General features: G+C 43.1%; 1 protein-coding gene across 6 annotated transcripts in view; it reads left to right on the top strand.

The window, feature by feature from the left end:
- LOC129865654 (collagen alpha-1(XXV) chain-like) overlaps positions 1 to 23,081 on the top strand; it is a 315,129-nt gene that overhangs the window by 216,611 nt on the left and 75,437 nt on the right. For all 6 annotated transcript variants that reach the window (XM_055938597.1, XM_055938596.1, XM_055938594.1 and 3 more), the window contains 4 exons: positions 43 to 75; positions 1,516 to 1,551; positions 6,556 to 6,600; positions 19,164 to 19,226. In XM_055938597.1, the coding sequence (XP_055794572.1) occupies positions 43 to 75; positions 1,516 to 1,551; positions 6,556 to 6,600; positions 19,164 to 19,226 (177 nt within the window). The remainder of the gene's footprint in view (positions 1 to 42; positions 76 to 1,515; positions 1,552 to 6,555; positions 6,601 to 19,163; positions 19,227 to 23,081) is intronic.

Genomic DNA, 23,081 nt, shown 5'->3' with positions numbered 1-23,081 from the left:
GATGTTGCACTTAAAGCTGTTGTTATCATTTGTATTTTGTAGGGTGATGCGGGCTCCTCTGCGGCAGGCATCAAGGTATGTTTTGAGGTTAAATGCTGAATAGGTGGGTAGTTTCACAAATAGCATTTGATGTTCTTCAGACATTGTGTGTACATTTTGATAAAACACTCATTTTAGCTGTTGGATGCTCTATCTAAACTAAACTATGTTAAAGGTAGACTCAGCGAGATGACATTGCATGCATGAAGTAAACACATAGTGTGTTAATTTACTCAACGACTAAGAGCGAAGAAGCTTAAGGCTGAGGCTTCTCCGCTGTTTTGGTCCTGTAGCTACCACGTTGTAGCAGTATGAAGTGCACCTGATTTTTTATTTTTTTTTAATCATTGAACATCTGATAGTGAAATTATAGCGTAAAAACCGGTGAGCTGATTACTCTTTTTGGCCATTTTCTGGTGTTTTGTGGTGAAAAGGCTAGAAATAGGTAGATAGGCTAGAAATGTTTTAACAACAACACATTTTGTTAAGATTGCATTCAATTCCCTGACCCTCCATTTTAAATTATGGCTGATTAAAGATGAAATCATCAACTGTTGTTGTCAACCCTGTCACATTAAATAGTAACTTTTCTTAATTTAACCCAGATGTTCCCAAACTTTTTTGGCCCTCGACCGATTTTGATATAAGAAAAAATCTAATTCATAAATAAATTAATGTAATCAATGGCCAATGTTAACTTTTTTAATTGGTCTATTACAAATCAGTTTGACAGTACTTTTGACAGTATTTCAATATGAAGGAAGTACTGTTTGAAATGACTGAAATGCACCAGAAAGGGACTGGGAAGTTCGGAAAATCACCAGGCAATCATTTTGTATGATCTTCTGTGTAGAAAATAATATCATAATTGATTGTTTTTTCCCCCCTCAATCTTTTCCCCTGAAAATGTAGTGCCTGGTCTTGTCCACTCTGTTCTAATGAGTCCTGTGGCGGCTTGTGGGCAATGTAGAGGGAAACACATACGTGTTCCTTAGAGTCTTGTCTTTCAGTGATATATGTAGTCGTAATATGAAGTCATTATATTTAAACTGTTCAAAAGATAGGGCCACATTTGTAGAAAGAAAACAGAAACCACTCTGTTTATTACAACTGCATCTAGTGGCTACTGGAGGTTACTGACGTAACCCCAGTTCTATAACCAAGCTTGATTTAAAAAAATGTTATTTCAGAGTTTCTCTCAACCCCATTTTCAAATCAGGTGACCCCACATGGGGTAGCGACCCCTAGTTTGGGAAAAGCTGTTTTAACCTCTTGAGATGGGAAAACATGTTTGTTATAATGTTGAACATGTGCTGACAGCATGTTAAAATTAGGTGAAATAATGCCATTTTGACAAAATTACGCTACCTAAAAGGCACTTTATGCATGGAATGACACAGAAAAAATTAAGGTAAGTACAAAATAAATAATTGCATCCATTTCGTTATTGGTAACAGCTCTCTGTCTGTATTACAGGGTGAACCAGGAGAGCCAGGACATGGGGGAGCAAAGGTAAAACTAGCCTGCACTACAATCCCATGGCATGTGTTTCCCAAGTTTCAAAATCCTCACGATAGAAATACTTGTTCATTTTCTCAGATTGATATTAGAATGTGATAGTATGACCAAGGGCTTCCTAATATAAAGGTACATTTGTAGGTGTGATTTTGCCAAATCTGCGTAACTTTACAGCATTAGCTCTTAAATGGGCAATCAGCAGTTGCTCCATACATTTTTGGACTCAATTAATGATATGTACCCATTGATTGTTGAAGAAAATAACTTAGAAATGCCTCGTGAGATTAGTTCAACTGCCGTACACCCAAAATATAAGCGTATTTTACTCCAATATTTGTAAACAAAGTAAATGTAAACAAACACTTTATAGCCTCAAAACATGGTTCAAACTATAATTTTGATATCATGGATGGTCAGTCCTTGCATCCATAGCTCTGTCTATACATTTGAGATTGGTTACATTTCTCTATCCTCATGCAACTTCATGTCTCTTTCTAGAGCCACTCGTATAACTTGGGCATTCATGTTAGAATGGGGGATCTTAGATAGAGCTTTCAAAAGTGTGTTTGATTTTTCCAGCAGTGTCTCAGATGGAAGGAGTTGACACTTGATTTAGAAATTCATCGTCCCTTGGCCCATGTTCAGCTCTGATGATCAGTGATTACATCCACCTGGGACAGCCTGCTCTGCTAATCAAACAAACCTCTGAAAGTGCAATCTGTAAATCCACTACTGTATCTGCACAAATGTATTGAATATCGGCCACAGAGTACAAAGTAAAGCCCCCCATCCCGACAAAAAGCCAGCCTGGTACTTTTTATAGCAGTGCCTGCCATGTATTTTCTTGCAACGGCAGAGCCATTTGCTAGGCACAGCCAGAGCTGCTGTCAAGACTGCACTAGGATCCCACCTAATACACTATTTACTACCAAGAGCCATACCCCGTTATTCTCCATTATTTTGCGTCACAGAAAAAGAGTCCATGAGGACAACAGGCGGCCGTTCCTGATGCTGCAAAACAGGTTCGGCCTGACACAGAGTCCGATTTGTATGCGATTTTATGGCAGCTCACAGTCGTTCTATCTATTTGCTTACATTTACATTTAAGTTTACATTTAAGTGCTTAAATATGGTTTCTTACAAAGTTGTATTTCTCTTCCAGTTGCCTAATATGAAACTGTTGATCTCCATTGAATAATGAATTTGGGTGACAGTCGGTGGAGAAGGTTAAAGTAGTATTTCCAGATGAGCTACTTTTATTCATTCCATTTCCAATGCTTTCAGGAGGCTCAAATGTAATTTACAGGTCTCTCGCTGAGTTCTAAGTTGTAACGGTCCTGACCTGTTTTATGTTGTTTTTTATGTGTTTATGGTCAGGGCATGTGTTTTGGGTGGGCAGTCTATGTTATCTGTTTCTATGTTGGTTTTGGGTTGCCTGGTATGGCTCTTAATTAGAGGCAGGTGGTTTGCGTTTTCCTCTAATTAAGAGTCATATTTAGGTAGGGCGTTCTCACTGTTTGTTTGTGGGTGATTGTCTCCTGTGATGTCTCTCGTGTCATCGATGTATGTTACCATACGGGACTGTTTGGCTGTTCGTGCGTTTTGATGTAGTCTGTTCCTGTCCGTGAGTTTACGTTTAGTGATGTGAGTTTATGTTCAGGTTTTGTCTACGTCGTTTTCTTGTTTTGTAAGTTTGTTAAAGTGTTTGTTTTCGTGTGCCGTCGTTACGAAATAAAAGATGGCTTATTTCCCTCAAGCTGCGTATTGGTCTGATGATCCTTCTCTCCTCTCCTCGTCCGAGGATGAGGAGAGTGACAGCCGTAACAGAATCACCCACCACGCTAAGACCAAGCGGCATGGGAATGCTCTACAGAGCAACAAGGACTCCTGGACTTGGGAGGAGATCCTGGACGGTAGAGGACCTTGGGCTCAGCCAGGGGAATATCGCCGTCCCAAGGAGGAGTTGGAAGCAGCGAAGGCTGAGAGGCGCTGGTATGAGGAGGCAGCGCGACGACGCGGTTGGGAGCCCGTGAGTCAGACCAAAAAATTTCTTGGGGGGGGCACACGAGGAGTGTGGCAAAGCCGGGTAGGATACCCGAGCCAACTCCCCGTGCTTACCGTGGAGGTAGAAGGCGTCGTACTGGTAAGACACCGTGTTATGCGGTAAAGCGCACGGTGTCCCCAGTACGCGTGCTTAGCCCAGTGCGGGCTATTCCACCTTGCCGCACTGGGAGGGCTAGGTTGGGCATCGAGCCGGATGTCATGAAGCCGGCCCAACGTATCTGGCCTCCAGTACGTCTCCTCGGGCCGGCGTACATGGCACCAGCCTTACAGGTGGTGTCCCCGGTTCGCCTGCATAGCCCAGTGCGGGCTATTCCACCTCGCCGCACTGGCAGGGCTACGGGGACCATTCAACCTGGTGGGGTTGGGGAGGCTCGGTGCTCAAGAGCACGTGTCCTCCTTCACGGTCCGGTAGACCCGGTGCCACCTCCATGTACCAGTCCTCCGGTGGCAGCCCCCCGTACCAGGCTGTCTCTCCGGGTTCTCTCTCCAGCTGTTTCCTCCTCTCCAGCGCAGCCAGTGCCTAGACCACGCACCAGGCTGTCTCTCCTTCTCCTCCCTACAGAGCCGTCCTGCCATGACCAGCCAGAGCCGTCCTGCCATGACCAGCCAGAGCCGTCCTGCCATGACCAGCCAGAGCCGTCCTGCCATGACCAGCCAGAGCCGTCCTGCCATGACCAGCCAGAGCCGTCCTGCCATGACCAGCCAGAGCCGTCCTGCCATGACCTGCCAGAGCCGTCCTGCCATGACCTGCCAGAGCCGTCCTGCCATGACCTGCCAGAGCCGTCCTGCCATGACCTGCCAGAGCCGTCCTGCCATGACCTGCCAGAGCCGTCCTGCCATGACCTGCCAGAGCCGTCCAGCCAGGACCTGCCAGAGCCGTCCAGCCAGGACCTGCCAGAGCCGTCCAGCCAGGACCTGCCAGAGCCGTCCAGCCAGGACCTGCCAGAGCCGTCCAGCCAGGACCTGCCAGAGCCGTCCAGCCAGGACCTGCCAGAGCCGTCCAGCCAGGACCTGCCAGAGTTCCTCAGCCAGGACCTGCCAGAGTCCCTCAGCCAGGACCTGCCAGAGTCCCTCAGCCAGGACCTGCCAGAGTCCCTCAGCCAGGACCTGCCAGAGTCCCTCAGCCAGGACCTGCCAGAGTCCCTCAGCCAGGACCTGCCAGAGTTCCTCAGCCGGGATCTGCCCTTTGTCCCGGTGCTGCCCTTTGTCCCGGTGCTGCCCCTTGTCCCGGTGCTGCCCCTTGTCCCGGTGCTGCCCCTTGTCCCGGTGCTGCCCCTTGTCCCGGTGCTGCCCCTTGTCCCGGTGCTGCGCCTTGTCCCGGTGCTGCCCCTTCTCCCGGTGCTGGCCGTTTATTTAGGGGATGTTAGTTTTAGGGTGGTCATTGGAAGGGGTAGACAGAAGAGGGGAGTGACTATGGTGGTGTGGGGACAGCGTCCAGAGCCGGAGCCACCACCGTGGTCAACTGCCCACCCAGACCCTCCCCTGGACTTTGTGCTGGTGCGCCCGGCGTTCGCACCTTGAGGGGGGGGTTCTGTAACGGTCCTGACCTGTTTTATGTTGTTTTTTATGTGTTTATGGTCAGGGCATGTGTTTTGGGTGGGCAGTCTATGTTATCTGTTTCTATGTTGGTTTTGGGTTGCCTGGTATGGCTCTTAATTAGAGGCAGGTGGTTTGCGTTTTCCTCTAATTAAGAGTCATATTTAGGTAGGGCGTTCTCACTGTTTGTTTGTGGGTGATTGTCTCCTGTGATGTCTCTCGTGTCATCGATGTATGTTACCATACGGGACTGTTTGGCTGTTCGTGCGTTTTGATGTAGTCTGTTCCTGTCCGTGAGTTTACGTTTAGTGATGTGAGTTTATGTTCAGGTTTTGTCTACGTCGTTTTCTTGTTTTGTAAGTTTGTTAAAGTGTTTGTTTTCGTGTGCCGTCGTTACGAAATAAAAGATGGCTTATTTCCCTCAAGCTGCGTATTGGTCTGATGATCCTTCTCTCCTCTCCTCGTCCGAGGATGAGGAGAGTGACAGCCGTAACATAAGTGCTATTACTCTTGATCATTGTCAGCAGCACAGAATATTTCTTCTCATATGCCATAAATGTAATAGTCTTAAATAGTGCGTTAAATTATGCACAGTCAGAAGATTTTCTGTTGAAATGCTTCTAAGAAATCGTATGAAGTGCTTGGCCTCTTGCCTTTTCCATAGTTCACTCAACCCCAATTTAGCTTTCATCCTTTTGTGCTCTGTATGTGAGTCCAGAATTCTCCACTTGAGAATGACATTGCCTACATTCATTTTTGGACTTATAAATTAATGATATAAACCCATTGATTCTTGAGGAATATATCTTATAAATGCCTCATGAGCTTAGTTCAACTGTCATAACCAATCATAACCCAAAATATTATCTAGTCTCACTCCAATGTTTGTAAGCAATGTGAATGGAAACAAACACTGTATAGCTTTAAAACTATAATGTTGATATCACAGATGGTCAATCTTTGCATCCATAGCTCTGTCTTTGAATTTGAGAGTGGTGATGTTTCTCCAGCCCCACCCCTCAGATTTTTACCAAAACAGAGGTGGGGTGTCTGCTTTGTTATTGTCTCAACTGCTGATTGGGCCTTTTTAATGAAAATTGAGGGAAAAAATTAAATCTCAGTAGAAATCAATCCAAACTTACTGAATTGAATCCCTTTAAAGCTGTTGCAGACCTCTTAACTTTATTAGTCCACATAATCAGCACCACAGTGGCCCTATCTAATGATGATTGCATGTAACACTGGTACATAACACAAGTGCAAGTTGTACTCTTCATCAGGGCCCAACTCATTGTAGAGCTGTTTGGGACCTAGTTATAGAGAGGGTAAAGACTGCGGTTGAAGGCACCAGGACAGATGCTCGACTCGCCTGTAACATGTCACACTTTTCCTATGTAGGGAGAGCCAGGACTTCCAGGGCTTCCTGGACTTCCCGGGATTAAGGTAAATTCTGTTGTCTTCATCCCAAAGAATTTCCAGTCTTCCCTGTGCCTTGTCTTCCCACCTACCAACATGCAAATCTAAGCTAATACAGATTTGTCAATAATTGTTCATGTTTCAATGGTCAAGGATAAAACTATTTACATGTTATTCACATAAACAAATGCAAATTATTACTCAAATTAGAATGGAACATACGATCAAGATTTTGTTGTGAGTTGGCCAGCTGAATAGCAGTGCCGATTGATAAATACACCCCTGGCAATGCTGCAATCAGGCATACCACTAAATGATTGGTCATTTCCTTTAGTTCAGTCACACATCATCTGAAAGAGCATCTACTGTATGTAATGCATAATTCAAGGATTATGATAATGACTTTTTGTTGGGCAAAAGAGCACTTGATTTTCACTTCAGTGGGAAATGAACGTCTACAGTTTTAGATTTAAATATGTGCTTCTATCACAGCTAAAAGTTGTGTAGATCTTAATGCCTTGAGACAAACACTGGTTTACAGTTGGTACCATATACTCAATGCATAAATCTGCCATGAAGAGCACATCTCCATTTTGACAAGCACACCTGAGATACATTGTTACTAATCCCCTCTTCACGTAAGCAGTCAACGATATACAGCACTAGAGTATTAAATATCCACAGTCATTGGAAGCTGGGAAGTCCCGCATACACTTTCATTCGCTAGTCGGACTCTGTCAATTTGTGGAGGAAAGACACATCGCTAAGAACCTTCCGCATCATTAGCAACTAGTCCCATCGTTCTAGTAATGGGCATTACAAGTCTTTTCTGTGAGCCGGATCTTTTGGTTCCGTTCACAGAAAGAGCCATTCATTTGACTCCCAAATGGCTCTTCGTTTAGTAGAGTTTAAACCCATGAAAAATAGCACATTTCTAATGTAAAGGCTAAAAGGTGGACTACCATTATGTCAGATCATGAAATGTGAGTTCAAATACTTTTTTACCGAACAATTCTTTGTTTTATTTTACACACTGCAAAAATCTGGAGTGGATCAGAATGAGCCTCTCTCCTGCAGTGAGGAATTACAATCTTCAGATAATGTTTTTTTATAACTTATCTATAGATAATCGTTGTCTGTTGCTCAAAAAGCAGTAGTAGCAGTATGCAAAGCAGGGAGACAAATTTGGTTACCCACGTTCGCCACTCAAAATGTGAAACAAAACCACTTTTTTTGTTAATCAGATGGACAACTTTAATAGGAGATGAAAGCTGAGATTTTATCCAATTTGTAGAGTCGCCAGTGGGGAACGTTCACTTCTACTTGAGTAACTTTCTATTAAGGTACCTATACTTATAGTATTGGGGCGGCAGGTAGCCTAGTAGTTAAAGCATTGGGCCAGTAACCGAAAGGTTGCTAGATCAAATCCCAGAGCTGACAAGATAAAAATCTGTCATTCTGCCCCTGAACGACGCACTTAACACACTGTTCCTAGGCCGTCATTGTAAATAAGAATTTGTTCTTAACTGAAATTACAATTTTACAATTTCCTTTTTGAAAATTATAGGCCTATGTTATGTAAGTATGTAAGCTGTAAAGTTGATTGTAAAAAGTTGGAAGTTTACATACACTCAGGTTGGAGTCATTCGTTTTTCAACCACTCCACACATTTCTTCTCAACAAACTATAGTTTTGGCAAGTCGGTTAGGACATCTGCTTTGTGCATGACACAAGTAATTTTTCCAAAAATTGCTAAGAATGTGATGAAATAAATAAAAGCTGAAATAAATCATTATCACTACTATTATTCTGACATTTCACATTCTTAAAATAAAGTGGTGATCCTAAATGACCTAAGACAGGGAATTTTTACTTGGATTAAATGTCAGGAATTGTGAAAAACTGAGTTTAAATGTATTTGGCTAAGATGCATGTAAACTTCTGACTTCAACTGTATATGTAGATTATCAAAGAAATATTTCAGTCCCTGTTCACGCATTTGACAAGAATAGGTTGTTCATATCATATGAAATCATCATATTTGCAGTGCCATATTTACAGAAAGTATTCACACCCTTTGACTTATTCCACATTTTGCTGTGTTACAGCCAGTGACCAAAAATGTCTATTTAATCCATTTTAAATTAAGGCTGTAAACACAACAAAATGTGGAAAACATCAAGGGTTGTGAATACTTTATGAAGGCACTGTACTTTCATCACAACAGCCATTGTTTTCATGCATAAAAAACAAATAATGAAAAATTAAAACTGATACATTATTTACATAAGTATTCAGAGCCTTTGCTACATAAGTATTCTGACTGGAAATTGAGCTCAGGTGCATCCTGTTTCCATTGATCATCCTTGAGATGTTTCTACAACCTGATTGAAGTCCATCTGTGGTCAATTCAATTGATTGGACATGATTTGGAAAGGCACACACCTGTCTATATAAGGTCCCACAGTTGACAGTGCATGTCAGAGCAAAAATCAAGCCCTGACGTTGAAGGAATTGTCCGTAGAACTCTGAGACAGGATTGTGTCAATGCACAGATCTGGGGAAGGGTACCAAAACATTTCTGCACCATTGAAAGTCCCCAAGAACACAGGGGCCTCCATCATTCAAAAATGGAAGAAGTTTGGAACAACCAAGACTCTTCCTAGAGCCAAACTGAGCAATCAGGGGAGAAGGGCCTTGGTTAGGGAGGTGACCAAGAACCCGATGGTCACTCTGACAGAGCCCCAGAGTTCCTCTGTGGTGATGGGAGAACCTTCCAAAAAGATAACCATCTCTGCAGCACAACAGCAATCAGGTCTTTATGGTATAGTGGCCAGCCAGAAGCAACTCCTCAGTAAAAGGCACATGACAGCCCGCTTGGAGTTTGCCAAAAGGCACTTAAAGGACTCTCAAACCATGAGAAACAAGATTATCTGGTCTGATGAAATCAAGATTGAACTCTTTGGCCTGGATGCCAAGCATCACATCTGGAGGAAACCTGGCACCATCCCTACGGTGAAGCATGGTGGTGGCAGCATCATGCTGTGGGGATGTTTTTCAGCGGCAGGGACTGGGAGACTAGACAGGATCGAGGGAAAAATGAACAGAGCAATGTACAGAGAGATCCTTGATGAAAACCTACTCCAGAGTGCTCAGGACCTCAGACTGGGTTGAAGGTTATTCTTCCAACAGGACAACGACCCTAAGCACACAGCCACGACAATGCGGGAGTGGCTTTGGGACAAGTCTCTGAATGTTCTTGAGTGGCCAAGCCAGAGCACGGACCTGAACCCGATCAAACATCTCTTGAGAGACCTGAAAATAGCTGTGCAGCAATGCTCCCCATCCAACCAGACAGAGCTTGAGAGGATCTGCAAAGAAGAATAGGAGAAACTCCACAAATACAGGTGTGCCAAGCTTGTAGCGTCATACCCAAGAAGACTTGAGGCTGTAATCGCAGCCAAAGGTGCATCAACAAAGTACTGAGTACTTATGCAAATGTTGAATTTCATTTATTTCTTTGTCATCATGGGGTATTGTGTGTGGATTGATGAGGGGAAAGAAACTATTTCATACATTTTAGAATAATAATGTAAGTGTTACGCCCTGACCTTAGTTATCTCTGTTTTCTGTATTATTTTGGTCAGGGTGTGACGAGGGTGGGTATGCTTGTTTTGCTTGTCTAGGGTTTTTGTATGTCTTGGGGTGTTTGTTAGTCTAGGCATATTGTAGGTCTATGGTGGCCTGAATTTGGTTCCCAATCAGAGACAGCTGTTTATCGTTGTCTCTGATTTGGGATCCTATTTAGGTTGCCATTTTTCCATTTTGGTTTTGCAGGTTCTTGTCTATGTGTAGTTGCCTGTCAGCACTCGTTTGTTATAGCTTCACGTTAGTTTTTTGTTACTTTGTTAGTTTATTCAGTGTTCTTCCTTTATTAAAAGAAGAATGTATGCTTATCACGCTGCGCCTTGGTCTCCTAAATACGACGAACGTGACAGTAAGGTAACAAAATGTGGAAAAATCAAGGGTTCTGAACACTTTCCGAATGCACTGTACGTACAGTGGTGCTTATTTTAAAAGGTACGAGCTCATGCCACGACCGTTAGTGGTAGATGGTGGCATTCTGTCATTGCACCACACTATCACAAGGGGGAGTTGGAACGCTGATCTATATCAGTAGTCTAAACTGTGGCACAAATTGACTATCTTTTCATAAATTAATGGAGGCATTTTCAGTCTGAGAGTCTCTCTTCTCTGGCACTAGAGTCCTGCATCAGGCAACAACAACAAAAACTGTGGGGGAATTATACTTAACATGTGGACTGACAATTTTTGAAAAATAGGCATGGTGGGCTTTTGGTTTATCTCCCTCTAAAAACAGAAATAAATCATTCTAAATAACAAACTGCCTTTATTTACAAAATAGTAAGAATCTCTCACACCATGTTCAAGAATGGCCTTTTCCCCTTTATTCAGATTATAACCGCTCACTTTTGGTTATTTGAAAACAAAATAATCTCCAAAATAATATCGTTATTTTTTAAATAAGCAATTTCAGTTTAATCCACCAGAAAAGACAGAACAAATAATATAACAAATATTGTGCCTGTTGGGGATGGGGGCGCTGTTTAGACTATTTATGCTAATTTGGTAATTTTTGAAACGGCTTCCCACAAAATCCTTGATCGTACAATATGCATATTATTATTATTATTGGATAGAAAACAGTCTATAGTTTCTATAGGAGTTGAAATTTTGTCTCTAAGTGGAACAGAGCCCATTCTACAGCAATTTCCCTGACATGGATTCAGATTTCAGAAATGTTGGCCACTGTTCTGAAGTCAGTTAAAACGGCACTGATATTGCTATGACTATACGGACACTTCTTACGTCTTCCCCTGGATGCCTTTACGTGATGACGATTCCAATGGGGTCGATTGCGCGTTCACAGGCCCCACAAATGAAAAAACCGTGAAGCTAGTCATTCTTTTGGAGCTGCGTCATGCGCCTAGAGGACACCGGCCCGCTCCTGTTCCAAGCATTAGTGAAGGGGGTAATATTACTCGGGTCATGTTTCTACTCGTTATGGGAGTTAAAAACATCATAAGGTAGTTAATTTAAAGCGTTTTATAGCAATTTATATCCGTTTAGTGCGATTTTGGGACATTTATTTTTGCAACGATGTGAATAGTTGGGCACGCTTTTCAGTTCATCCCGAACGCAGTAGGCATTTCCACATGGCAAGAGGACAGCTTTCCACCAAAAGACGATTGCTCTCAAGAAAGGATCCTTTGCCCAAGATACTGATGGAAGAACAGCTCAAGGTAGGACATTTTTATTATGATAAATCGTGTTTCTGTCGAAAAATGTTAGTGGCTTAGGACGCCATGTTTTATGACGTAGCTTCGCTAGGCGCAAACTGTATTGAAAAGTAAGGATAAATTAAAAAATGTTATTCCGCAATTGTATTAAGAATTAAATTGTCTATCAATCCCTGTCCACCCTATATTTTTTAGTCACGTTTATGAGTATTTATGTATAAGAGTAGATCACTGTCTAAGTGGCGCAAGGACTTTTTCTTTACCAGCTTGTCTACATTTCACATTGTCTAACCATGATTTTGGTGGCTAAATATAAACATTTGCGATCAAACTCTATATGGAATGTGTAATATGATGTTACAGGAGTGTCATCGGAAGAATTCTGAGAAGGTTAGTGAAAAAATTAATATCTTTTGGCGATGTTGACTTTTATCGCTCACTTTGGCTAGAATCAATGCTGGGCTGCTATGTGCTATGTGCTACGCTAATATAACGATTTATTGTGTTTTCGCTGTAAGACACTTAGAAAATCTGAAATATTGTCTGTATTCACAGGATCTGTGTCTTTCGATTCGTGTATGCTGTGTATTTTTACGAAATGTTTGATGATTAGTAAGTAGGTAAACACGTTGCTCTAAGTAGTTTTTCTATTCCATTTGTGACGGTGGGTGCAATTGTAACCTATGCCATCTACCTGAAATATGCACTTTTTTCTAACAAAACCTATCCCATACCATAAATATGTTATCAGACTGTCATCTAATGAGTTTTTTTGTTGGTTAGGGGCTATAAATATCTTAGTTTAGCCGAATTGGTGATGGCTACTGGTGTTGGTGGACAAATAAAAGATGGTGGATTATGCTAATGTGTTTTTAGGTAATAGATGTACATCTTTACATATTGTGTCTTCCCTGTAAAACATTTTAAAAATCGGACATGTTGACTGGATTCACAAGATCTGTGTCTTTCATTAGCTGTATTGGACTTTAATTTGTGAAAGTTAAATATTTTAAAAAAATATTTTTTTTGAATTTCGCGGCACTGGTTTTTCAGTGGGGGGGGGGGGGGTGCCGCTAGCGCCACGCTGATCCTAGACAGGTTAAACTCAAATATACTATTTGATAAGAAATAACTTGATCAATTGGAACCTTTATCAAGTGGAAGGGGGAAAAAGTAAGGGACTTGTCTTTCGGCCCTGCATTAAAGACCAAAATTGGTTAAAGACATTTGTGATAATTAAAAATATATACCAGTTTCATTTAAGGACCAAATAAATGACAGCTGTGCCATACAGATTGCAAAATAGTTGGGAAGAGATTTTTCATGTACCGATTCCATGGTTTATGAATTGACACGCAATTTTCTGTTTATTATTGCCCCCTGCAGGCCTAAAACCTATGTGTTTAACCTTCTGAATTAATGATCATATTGAAGATTGAAGCCGCCTCGTTAATGAGTTCCGAGAGCCGATCAGTTATCCAACGATTATTGTTATTATTTTTAACCCTACATTATAACTATATAAAAGCCCCTTAGATATTATGTGTGTTTATTTACAGTAGTGATGGACAGCTGGAGGCATTTTATTTTTCACAAGAGTAGCAGGCTGTGAATTCCTGCAAACAACGTTTCCACGATGGACTATTAGCCGGACAATAGACTCTCCAACCTTTACAAAAGGGTAGTCTAATAGCTCGGCTACTGTAGGTGTGGGAAAAAAACTCATGCAACCACAAAATGTCGGATCAAGCATATACTGTACAGTATTTATTGTTTAGTTAATAAAATAATGATAAAAAAATACTCTTTCAAAATGCAGATGTTTATTTCAACTATCAGCAGGACAATAGGGAATAAATATAACTGAATGACAGAGCATGGGGACTGGTCTTTATAAATCAATCAGATTTTTATTTGGAAATGTTAGGATTATTTTGTTTAGGCCTAATCCCGACCGGTCCCATTGTACAGCACCATATTATCTGAAACTGAAACCCTTAATTAAATCGCTTTAGCCGTGGGATAGCCCTCCAAATGCACTGTTTTCTAACCACATCTGGATGGATCCATAACGAGTTACTATGGGAATAAATATCACTGAATGACAGAGCATGGGGACTGGTCTTTATAAAATAATCAGATTTTTATGTGGCAATGTAAGGATTATTTTGCTCATCGCTCGCAGTCACTTAGTAGCCAAGGCCTCTCCCGACCAGTCACGTTGTACAGCGCCATATTTTCCTAACTGAAACCCTTAATTAAATCTCTTGAGCCATGATTGTAAAATTAATCAAGGCTCCCTTTCCTTTGTTATTGAGTTTTATAACTAAAATGCTTGACTGTATTTAAAGACATGGATGACTTGTATGCTGTGTGATGACATGCACAAATGAATGAGTGATTGATTGATGTACTGTATTTTTAAGTAGGCCTTTATGCCAATAAGTAAGTTACGCTAAAACAGCGACAAATGCATTTTAGTTTTCTTGGAATAGAAACACGTTGTACAAGTGCCATATTTTCCTAATGTAAACCCTTAGACCTACAGTACATTGGCTACAGTAGGAAATACATTTTCATTTTTCTAGGAATAGAAAAATTATAATATTCATCAAATTAATTAAGCTAATTAGGCTCCCTTTGACTCTTAGGCCTACAGCTCCATGTCATTTCAATAACTTAGCTTCTCAAAGATGCCCTCTGGTTGGCAAACTAGCACTAACTGCCATTAATGGCAACAATGGCTGACACTTAAATAACGTGCCATAAAATTTTGCAACCCGCAAGCTGTGCTGCAGTACGATGCAACGTTTAAAGGAAGAACCACTGTATATGTCAGCAACCACAGCTAATGAAGTTACTGAAACACTTAACAAGGAGGTGCAGTCAGTTTTGGAATGGGTGGCCAGTAATAAACTGGTCCTGAACATCTCTAAAACTAAGACCATTGTATTTGGTACAAATCATTCCCTAAGCGCTAGACCTCAGCTGTATCTGGTAATGAATGGTGTGGCTGTTGAACAAGTTTAGGGGACTAAATTATTTGGTGTTACCTTAAATTCTAAACTGTCATTGTCAAAACATGTAGATTCATTGGTTGTAAAGATGGGGAGAGGTCTGTCCATAATAGAGAGATGTTCTGCTTTTTTAACACCACACTCCACCAATCAAGTCCTGCAGGCTCTAGGTTAGTCTTATCTTGATTATTGTCCAGCCATGTGGTCAAGTGCTAAGAAAAACCTAGTTAAGCTGCAGCTGGCCCAGAACAGAGCTGCATGTGTTGCTATTCATTGTAATCAGAGGGCTAATATACTGTAAATACTATGCATTCCAGTCTCTCTTGGCTAATAGCTGAGGAGAGACTGACTACTTCACTTCTTTTTATAATAAACATTTTGAAAAAAAATCTATTTGTTTGCATATTCAACTTACGCACAGCTCTGACATACCCACTTCCCCCACTAGACATGCCACCAGGGGTCTTTTCATAGTCCCCAAATCCAGAACAAATTCAAGAAAGCGTACAGTATTATATAGAGCCATTATTCCATGGAACTCCTTTCCATCTCATATCGCTCAAATTAACATCAAACCTGGTTTTAAAAAACATAAAAAGCAACACCTCACGGCACAAAGCCTCTCACCTATTTGACCTAGATATTGTGTGTGTATGTATTGATATGTAGGCTGTGTGCCATTTTTAATAGTATGTAGTTCTGTCCTTGAGCTGTTCTTGTCTATTAATGTTCTATATTATGTCATGTTTCATGTTCTGTGTGGACCCCAGGCTTTCGAAACAACTAATGGGGATCCTAATAAAATACCAAAATACCAAAAATGTATGTTATTTAGTATTTACAAGATCTTCTGTGTTGAAAAGGGATTACAAATCATAAATTAACCCATTAGAGTAAATGTAATTCCTGTAAATTGGTTCTGTTGTATAGTCATCACATGATAAGGTTAAACACTAACAGTTTTGTAGTTGTTTTTTTTTTAAATTTTATCCCATTTTCTCCCCAATTTTCGTGTTATCCAATCGCTAGTAATTACTACCTTGTCTCATCGCTACAACTCCCGTACGGGCTCGGGAGAGACGAAGGTCGAAAGCCATGCGTCCTCCGAAGCACAACCCAACCAGCCGTACTGCTGCTTAACACAGCGCGCCTCCAACCCGGAAGCCAGCCGCACCAATGTGTCGGAGGAAACACCGTGTACCTGGCCCCCTTGGCTGGCGCGCACTGCGCCCGGCCCGCCACAGGAGTCACTGGAGCGCGATGAGACAAGGATATCCCTACCGGCCAAACCCTCCCTACCCCGGACGACGCTATGCCAATTGTGCGTCGCCCCACGGACCTCCCGGTCGCGGCCGGCTGCGACAGAGCCTGGGCGCCAACCCAGAGACTCTGGTGGAGCAGTTAGCACTGCGATGCAGTGCCCTAGACCACTGCGCCACCCGGGAGGCCCTCAGTTTTGTAGTTTCAATGAGGCTAACAGAGGTGCTTTAGTTCCTGAAGAGCCTATGCAAATCCCAAAGTTGGAATAGTTACCACGTTAGTACTGTATGTATTCAGAATGTTAATATTATATTAGAATATGTAATATGCATCAATATTCAAGGGAAATAAACATTTAAGGTGTACAAACGTAACATGATGAACAGGAGTGACATTTACGTTAATGGGTGGCCAAAAAGGACTATCTGAAAGCCATACCTCCAATCTGATAGGCTGCCACCTCTACAATATATTTTTTTAAAGTAAAAAAATGTAACCCCTCCCATCACAAAAGGTTCCGGTTCAAACCCTTTACACAGGGGTTCCTCGAAGACCCTCTTTCAACTGGAAAGGTTCCGCTGGAATGGCAACCCAAAAGGTTCTTCCAGGCACCTTTACTTCTAAGAGTGTGCAGCACTACTAGGTATTGTTCATGTCCAACTAATAAGAATAGTTTCATTCCGGCATTAGAATCATCCTGTTACATCTAACACCAAAGTGGAAATATTTTGTCACTGTGGAATTTAAAGGGTTGATGTATCTACAGACCAGAACAGGCAGCAGACTTGAGTTTAGAAACACTTAAGCTAATCAAATCTAATTGAATTGGTCACATACACATATTTAGCAGATGTTATTGCGGGTGTAGCGAAATGCTTGTGTTCCTAGCTCCAACAGTGCAGTAGTATCTAACAGTGCAGTAGTATCTAAAACAATTCACAACAATGCACACATCTAAAAGTAAAAGAATGGAATAAAGAAATATAGAAATATTAGATAGAGCAATGTCGGAGTGGCACTGACTAAAATACAGGAGAATATAATACAGTATATACATATGAGATGAATAAAGCAGTATGTAAACATAATTTCAACAATATTAAAGTGACTAGTGTTCCATTATTAAAGTCGCCAGTGATTCCAAGTCTATGTATATAGGGCAGCAGCCTCTAAGGTGCAGTGTTGCGTAACTGGGTGGAAGCCGGCTAGTGATGGCTATTTAACAGTCTGATGGCATTGAAATATAAGCTGTTTTTCAGTCTCTCAGTCCCAGCTTTGATGCACCTGTTCTTACCTCACCTTGTGGATGATAGCGGGGTAAACAGGCAGTGGCTCGGGTGGTTGATGTCCTTGATGATCTTCTTCGCCTTCCTGTGACATCGGGTGCTGTGGGTGTCCTGGAGGGCAGGTAGTTTGCCCCCCGTGATGAATTGGGCAGGCCGCACCACCTTCTGGAGAGCCCTGTGGTTGCGGGCGATGCAGTTTTGCCATACCAGATGGTGATGCAGCCCGACAGGATGCTCTCAATTGTGCATCTGTAAAAGTTTGTGAGGGTTTTAGGGGACTAGCCAAATTTCTTCAGCCTCCTGAGGTTGATATGTCTCTCCTGAGGTTGCTCCTGAGGTTGTGATTGTGCTTTCACCACATTGTCTGTGTGGGTGGACCATTTCAGATTGTCAGTGACGTGTACGTCGAGGAAATTGAAGCTTTCCACCTTCTCCACTGCGGTCCCGTTGATGTGGATAGGGGTGTGCTCCCTCTGCTATTTCCTGAAGTCGACAATCAGCTCATTTGTTTTATTGACATTGAGTGAGAGGTTATTTTCCTGGCACCACTCTTCCATGGCCCTCACCTCCTCCCTGTAGGCTATCTATTAGTGTTGGTAATGAGTCCTACTACTGTTGTGTCATCTGCAAACTTGATTGAGTTGGAGGTGTAAGTGGCCACGCAGTCATGGGTGAACAGAGAGTACAGGAGGGTGCTGAGCACGCACCCTTGTGGGGCCCCTGTGTTGAGGATCAGCGAAGTGGAGGTGTTGTTTCCTACCTTCACCACCTGGGGGCGGCACGTCAGGAAGTCCAGGACCCAGTTGCAGAGGGCAGGGATCAGACCCAAGTCCCCGAGCTTAATGATGACTATGGTGTTGAAGGCTGAGCTATAGTCAATGAACAGCATTCCTACATAGGTATTCCTCTTGTCCAGATGGGATAGGGCATCGTCTGCGGATCTATTGGGGCGGTAAGCCAATTGACGAGCGTCTAGGGTGTCAGGTAAGGTAGAGGTGATATGATCCTTAACTAGCCTCTCAAAGCACTTCATTAGGACAGAAGTGAGTGTGAGTGCAGCGGGGCGATAGTCATTTACTTCAGTTACCTTTTCTTTGTTGGGTACAGGAACAATGGTGGACATCTTGAAGCAAGTGGGGACAGCAGACTGGAATAGGGAAAGATTGAATATGTCCGTAAACACTACAGCCAGCTGGTCTGCGAATGCTCTTAGGACGCAGATAGGGATGCAGTCTGGGCCGGCATTCTTCAGAGGGTTAGCACGCTTAAATGTCTTATTCACATCAGCCACAGAGTAGGAGAGCCCATAGTCCTTGGTAGCGGGCCGATTCGGCGTCACTGATTTTTACTCAAAGTAGGCAAAGAAGGTGTTTAGCTTGTCCGGAAGCAAGATGTTGGTGTCCGCAACATGGCTGGTTTTCTTTTTGTAGTCCATGGTTGTCTGTAGACCCTGCCACATACAGTGGTTGCTCAACTAAAAGTTTGGAGATTATGTTGTGGGACTTAGAGTTAATTTGTGGTTTAGTACAGTACCCTGCGTCACATAGGTACTTCAGTTACAATTTAGGGCTTGCTTAGTCTGCCTTTACATTTTTATACTGTTGCTGATTGTGTGTGTGCGTGCGTGCATGCATGCCTGCATGCATGGTAGTAACAACAGTGACATATTTTTTTATGAACATCTCTTATATCCTTGCTGATTACAGGGTGAGCCTGGATTCCTAGGACCACAGGGAGAACCAGGGCTCCCAGGACTACCAGGAACCAAGGTACGTGTCAATTTAAACCATGTATATCATATGTAATATACTGTACAGTAGTGCGTGAGTGGATGGCTAAACAGCTGGAGGACTCTGGGTTGTTAAAGGAGGGTTACCCAAGAATGTTATTACAAGGTAATTAAAAGGACAATCAGATCTGTCACTGTCAAGGCCAATTTCCAATATATCATTGTCATTGTCTGTCATGGTCATTTAGAACTTAGTACATTTTAAAACTTTTATAGATCTGATTCTACAGTGTTTAGGCTTAGCAGATATCGATATCCAGGTCGAATTTGCCTGTAAACCAGATCTGGAATCAACACCTCCATTACAACATGGTGTCATTGATAAGCCACAGAAAGTGAGCTTTTGTGAAAATATAGGCATCAAGGTTCATTACCCATATGTCAATACATTGCATTTAATGCAAAAACCTATGCGTCAACAGTATGCAAAAAGGTTTGAGATAAAGCTGCAATGGGTAAATCGTTGAAAGACTTCCCTTTATTCAGATTAGGCAGGCAGGCAGGCAGGCAATCCCTGTATTACATTGTTATTGTATTGTTACCACTCTTATGTGGTGTACAACCATGAAACAAGAATATATGATTACACTGGGATGAAGGGGTAACTGGGCAAAATAACATCTGGGAGCAGGGTTGGGGAGTAACAGATTACATGTAATCTGTTACATGTAAGGGATTACAAAAAAACGGTAAATGTAATCCGTTAAATTACCAGCAAAACGTATTGTAATCGGATTACAGATACTTTTGAAAAACTAGATGATTACTTCAAGGATTACTTTTAAATTCAGAAAGGAGGTTTGCAAAAAAAAATATTTGACACTTCTGTTTTCTCAATAACATTCAAATCAGCATTGAAAAAAGGCGCAAGTTTAAGTTTGTTCCACCTGAGACCACTATGAGACCACTATGATGCTATGATGACACACCAAGTGGGTTTGAAAATAGCAGGAATAGGCTTTTGTAGGCTACAGTCCAAGCTATGTCTTCCAATGGTACGACTGCTGTCGGCATCCAAATATTATACAACTTGAATAAACGCTTGGAGGTAAGGATGACAGCAGTGGTGCCGTCTACGGCGATACGGATATCACTTATTATTGTTATCTACATATCGCATTGATGTGAATAACACTGTTGCTCTCTCATTTAGCTATTTGCGCCTTAACGATTGTGGTTGTTGTGGATGGCTGTTCACAAATCTAAATGTGTATTTGAACCCAATAATGATTGAATTCAAGAAGTTTTAGCTGCCTATCAATCTTTTTTTTTAACCAGTGGACAGTGAGTGCAAAATGCGCTCCTGCTACAGCTGCACAGTGCGGATCCCAGCCTATGGAATAAAAGTGGGCTTTTTCTAATTCATGCTGCTAAAAAAATTAAATACATAGGCCTAATGGACACATGTTTTAACTCGCACACTTTTGATAGACTTAAAGGTGCAATCTGTAGTTACTACATTTTATATTTGGACTTATATCCATTGATTCTTGACAAATATAACTTATAAATGCCTCATGAGCTTAGTTCAACTGTCACACTCCATGAGAACCCAAAAGAGGGATCCGGATGGGCCAGCACGGGAGCCGAGATAAACAGAGCCCTCAGGTGACTAAAAGCCCTGTCCGCCTCAGCTGTCGACTGCAAGCGCACCAGGGCCCCCTTCAGCAGTGAGGTAATGGGAGCCGCCACCTGACCAAAACCCTGGATAAAGCTCCGGTAGTAGTTGGCAAACCCTAAAAACCGCTGCACCTCCTTTATCGTGATGGGAGTCGGCCAATTACACACGGCTGCAGTGCGGTCACTCTCCATCTCCACCCCTGAGGTGGAAATGCGATACCCTAGGAAGGAGACGGACTGTTGGAAGAACAGGCATTTCTCAGCCTTGACGTACAGGCCATGCTCCAACAGTCGACCAAGCACCCTGCGCACCAGGGACACATGCTCGGCGCGTGTAGCGGAGTATATCAGAATATCATCGATATACACCACTACACCCTGCCCGTGCAGGTCCCTGAAGATCTCATCTACAAATGATTGGAAGACTGATGGAGCATTCATCAACCCATATGGCATGACAAGGTACTCATAATGACCTGAGGTGGTGCTAAATGCCGTCTTCCACTCATCACCCTTCCGAATACGCACCAGATTGTATTCACTCCTGAGATCCAATTTTGTGAAGAAGCGTGCCCCGTGCATTGACTCAATAACTGTATTGAGGTAACGGGTAACTATATTTCGGGTAACTATATTTCACCGTTATTTTATTGAGACCTCGATAATCAATGCACGGGCGTAAACCGCCATCCTTCTTCTTCACAAAAAAGAAACTCGAAGAGGCGGGTGAAATGGATGGCTGAATGAACCCCTGACGCAGGGATTCAGAGATATATGTATCCATAGCCACCGTCACCGCTTGCGACAGGGGATATACGTGACTCCTGGGATATGCAGCGTCTACCAGGAGATCTATCGCACAATCCCCCCGTCGATGGGGTGGTAATTGAGTCGCCTTCTTTTTACAGAAGGCGAGAGCCAAATCGGCATATTGTGGGGGAATGCGCACGGTGGAGACCTGGTCTGGACTTTCCACCGTAGTAGCACCAACGGAAACCCCTAAACACCTACCTGAGCATTCTCGCGACCACCCCGTGAGAGCCCTCTGTGGCCAAGAAACAGTGGGGTTATGACAAGTTAACCAGGGTAGGCCTAGCACCACAGAATACACAGGGGAATCAATAAGGAAAAGACTAATCTTCTCCTTGTGACCCTCCTGCGTTATCATATACAAAGGTGCGGTGACCTCCCTGATAAACCCTGACCCTATTGGTCGACTATCTAAGGCATGAATAGGGAAAGGCATATCCACAGAAACAATAGGGATCCCTAAACTATGAGCTAAGTTTTTATTAATGAAATTCCCAGCCGCGCCTGAATCTACTAGCGCCTTATACTGGGAATGCAGGGAAAAATCCGGAAAAGTGACAGAGACAAACATTAGTGCAGCAGAGGGCTCTGGATGAGAATGGTGCCTACTCACCTGGGGTGATGCCAGAGTGCCCTGCCTGCCTTCTCTATTCCCAGAGGAACCAACCCGGCACCGACCAGCAGTGTGATCTTTGCGATCATAGATGGTGCTCAAGCGGGAACCCCCTCCGGTCTCCCTGCGCACCATCCCTCCCAATTCCATAAGTTCGGGAGAGAGAGTGCAGGAGGATGGAACAACCAGACCCCGATCTAGACGTCCACGAGTAGCCAGCATATTGTCCAGCCTGATGGACATGTCCACCAGCTGATCGAAGTTGAGGGTGGTGTCTCTACAGGCCAGCTCCCGACGGACGTCCTCGCGTAGACTACAACGGTAATGGTCGATCAGGGCCCTGTCGCTCCATCCAGCGCCGGCAGCCAAGGTCCTAAACTCCAAAGCAAACTCCTGTGCACTCCTCGTCTCCTGCCTCAGATGATAGAGGAGCTCACCCGCCGCTCTGCCTTCGGATGGGTGGTCAAATACCATTCGGAAATGGCGGATGAACTCCTCAAAATGGTCCGACGCCGCATCCTCCTCTCTACACACAGCGCTGGCCCACTCCAGGGCTTTCCCGCTGAGGCATGAGACGAGGGCGGAACTCTTCTCACGGTCCGATGGTACTGGAGAGACCGTGGCCAGATACAAGTGCAGTTTTAGGAGAAAACCCTGGCAGCTGGCAGTATCTCCATTGTATCCCGTGGGTAGGGATAAATGGATCTTGTTTTGTTCAGGAGGAGAAAAAGCGTTCAACGGAAATACCGGTTGTGGTGGTGGAGGCGCTGGAAAAACTCCCTGTCTCTCCCA

The sequence above is a fragment of the Salvelinus fontinalis genome, chromosome 11 (assembly GCF_029448725.1).
Source record: "Salvelinus fontinalis isolate EN_2023a chromosome 11, ASM2944872v1, whole genome shotgun sequence".
In the NCBI taxonomy this organism is placed as follows: Eukaryota; Metazoa; Chordata; class Actinopteri; order Salmoniformes; family Salmonidae; genus Salvelinus; species Salvelinus fontinalis.
This window is presented reverse-complemented; position numbering and strand designations above follow the sequence as displayed.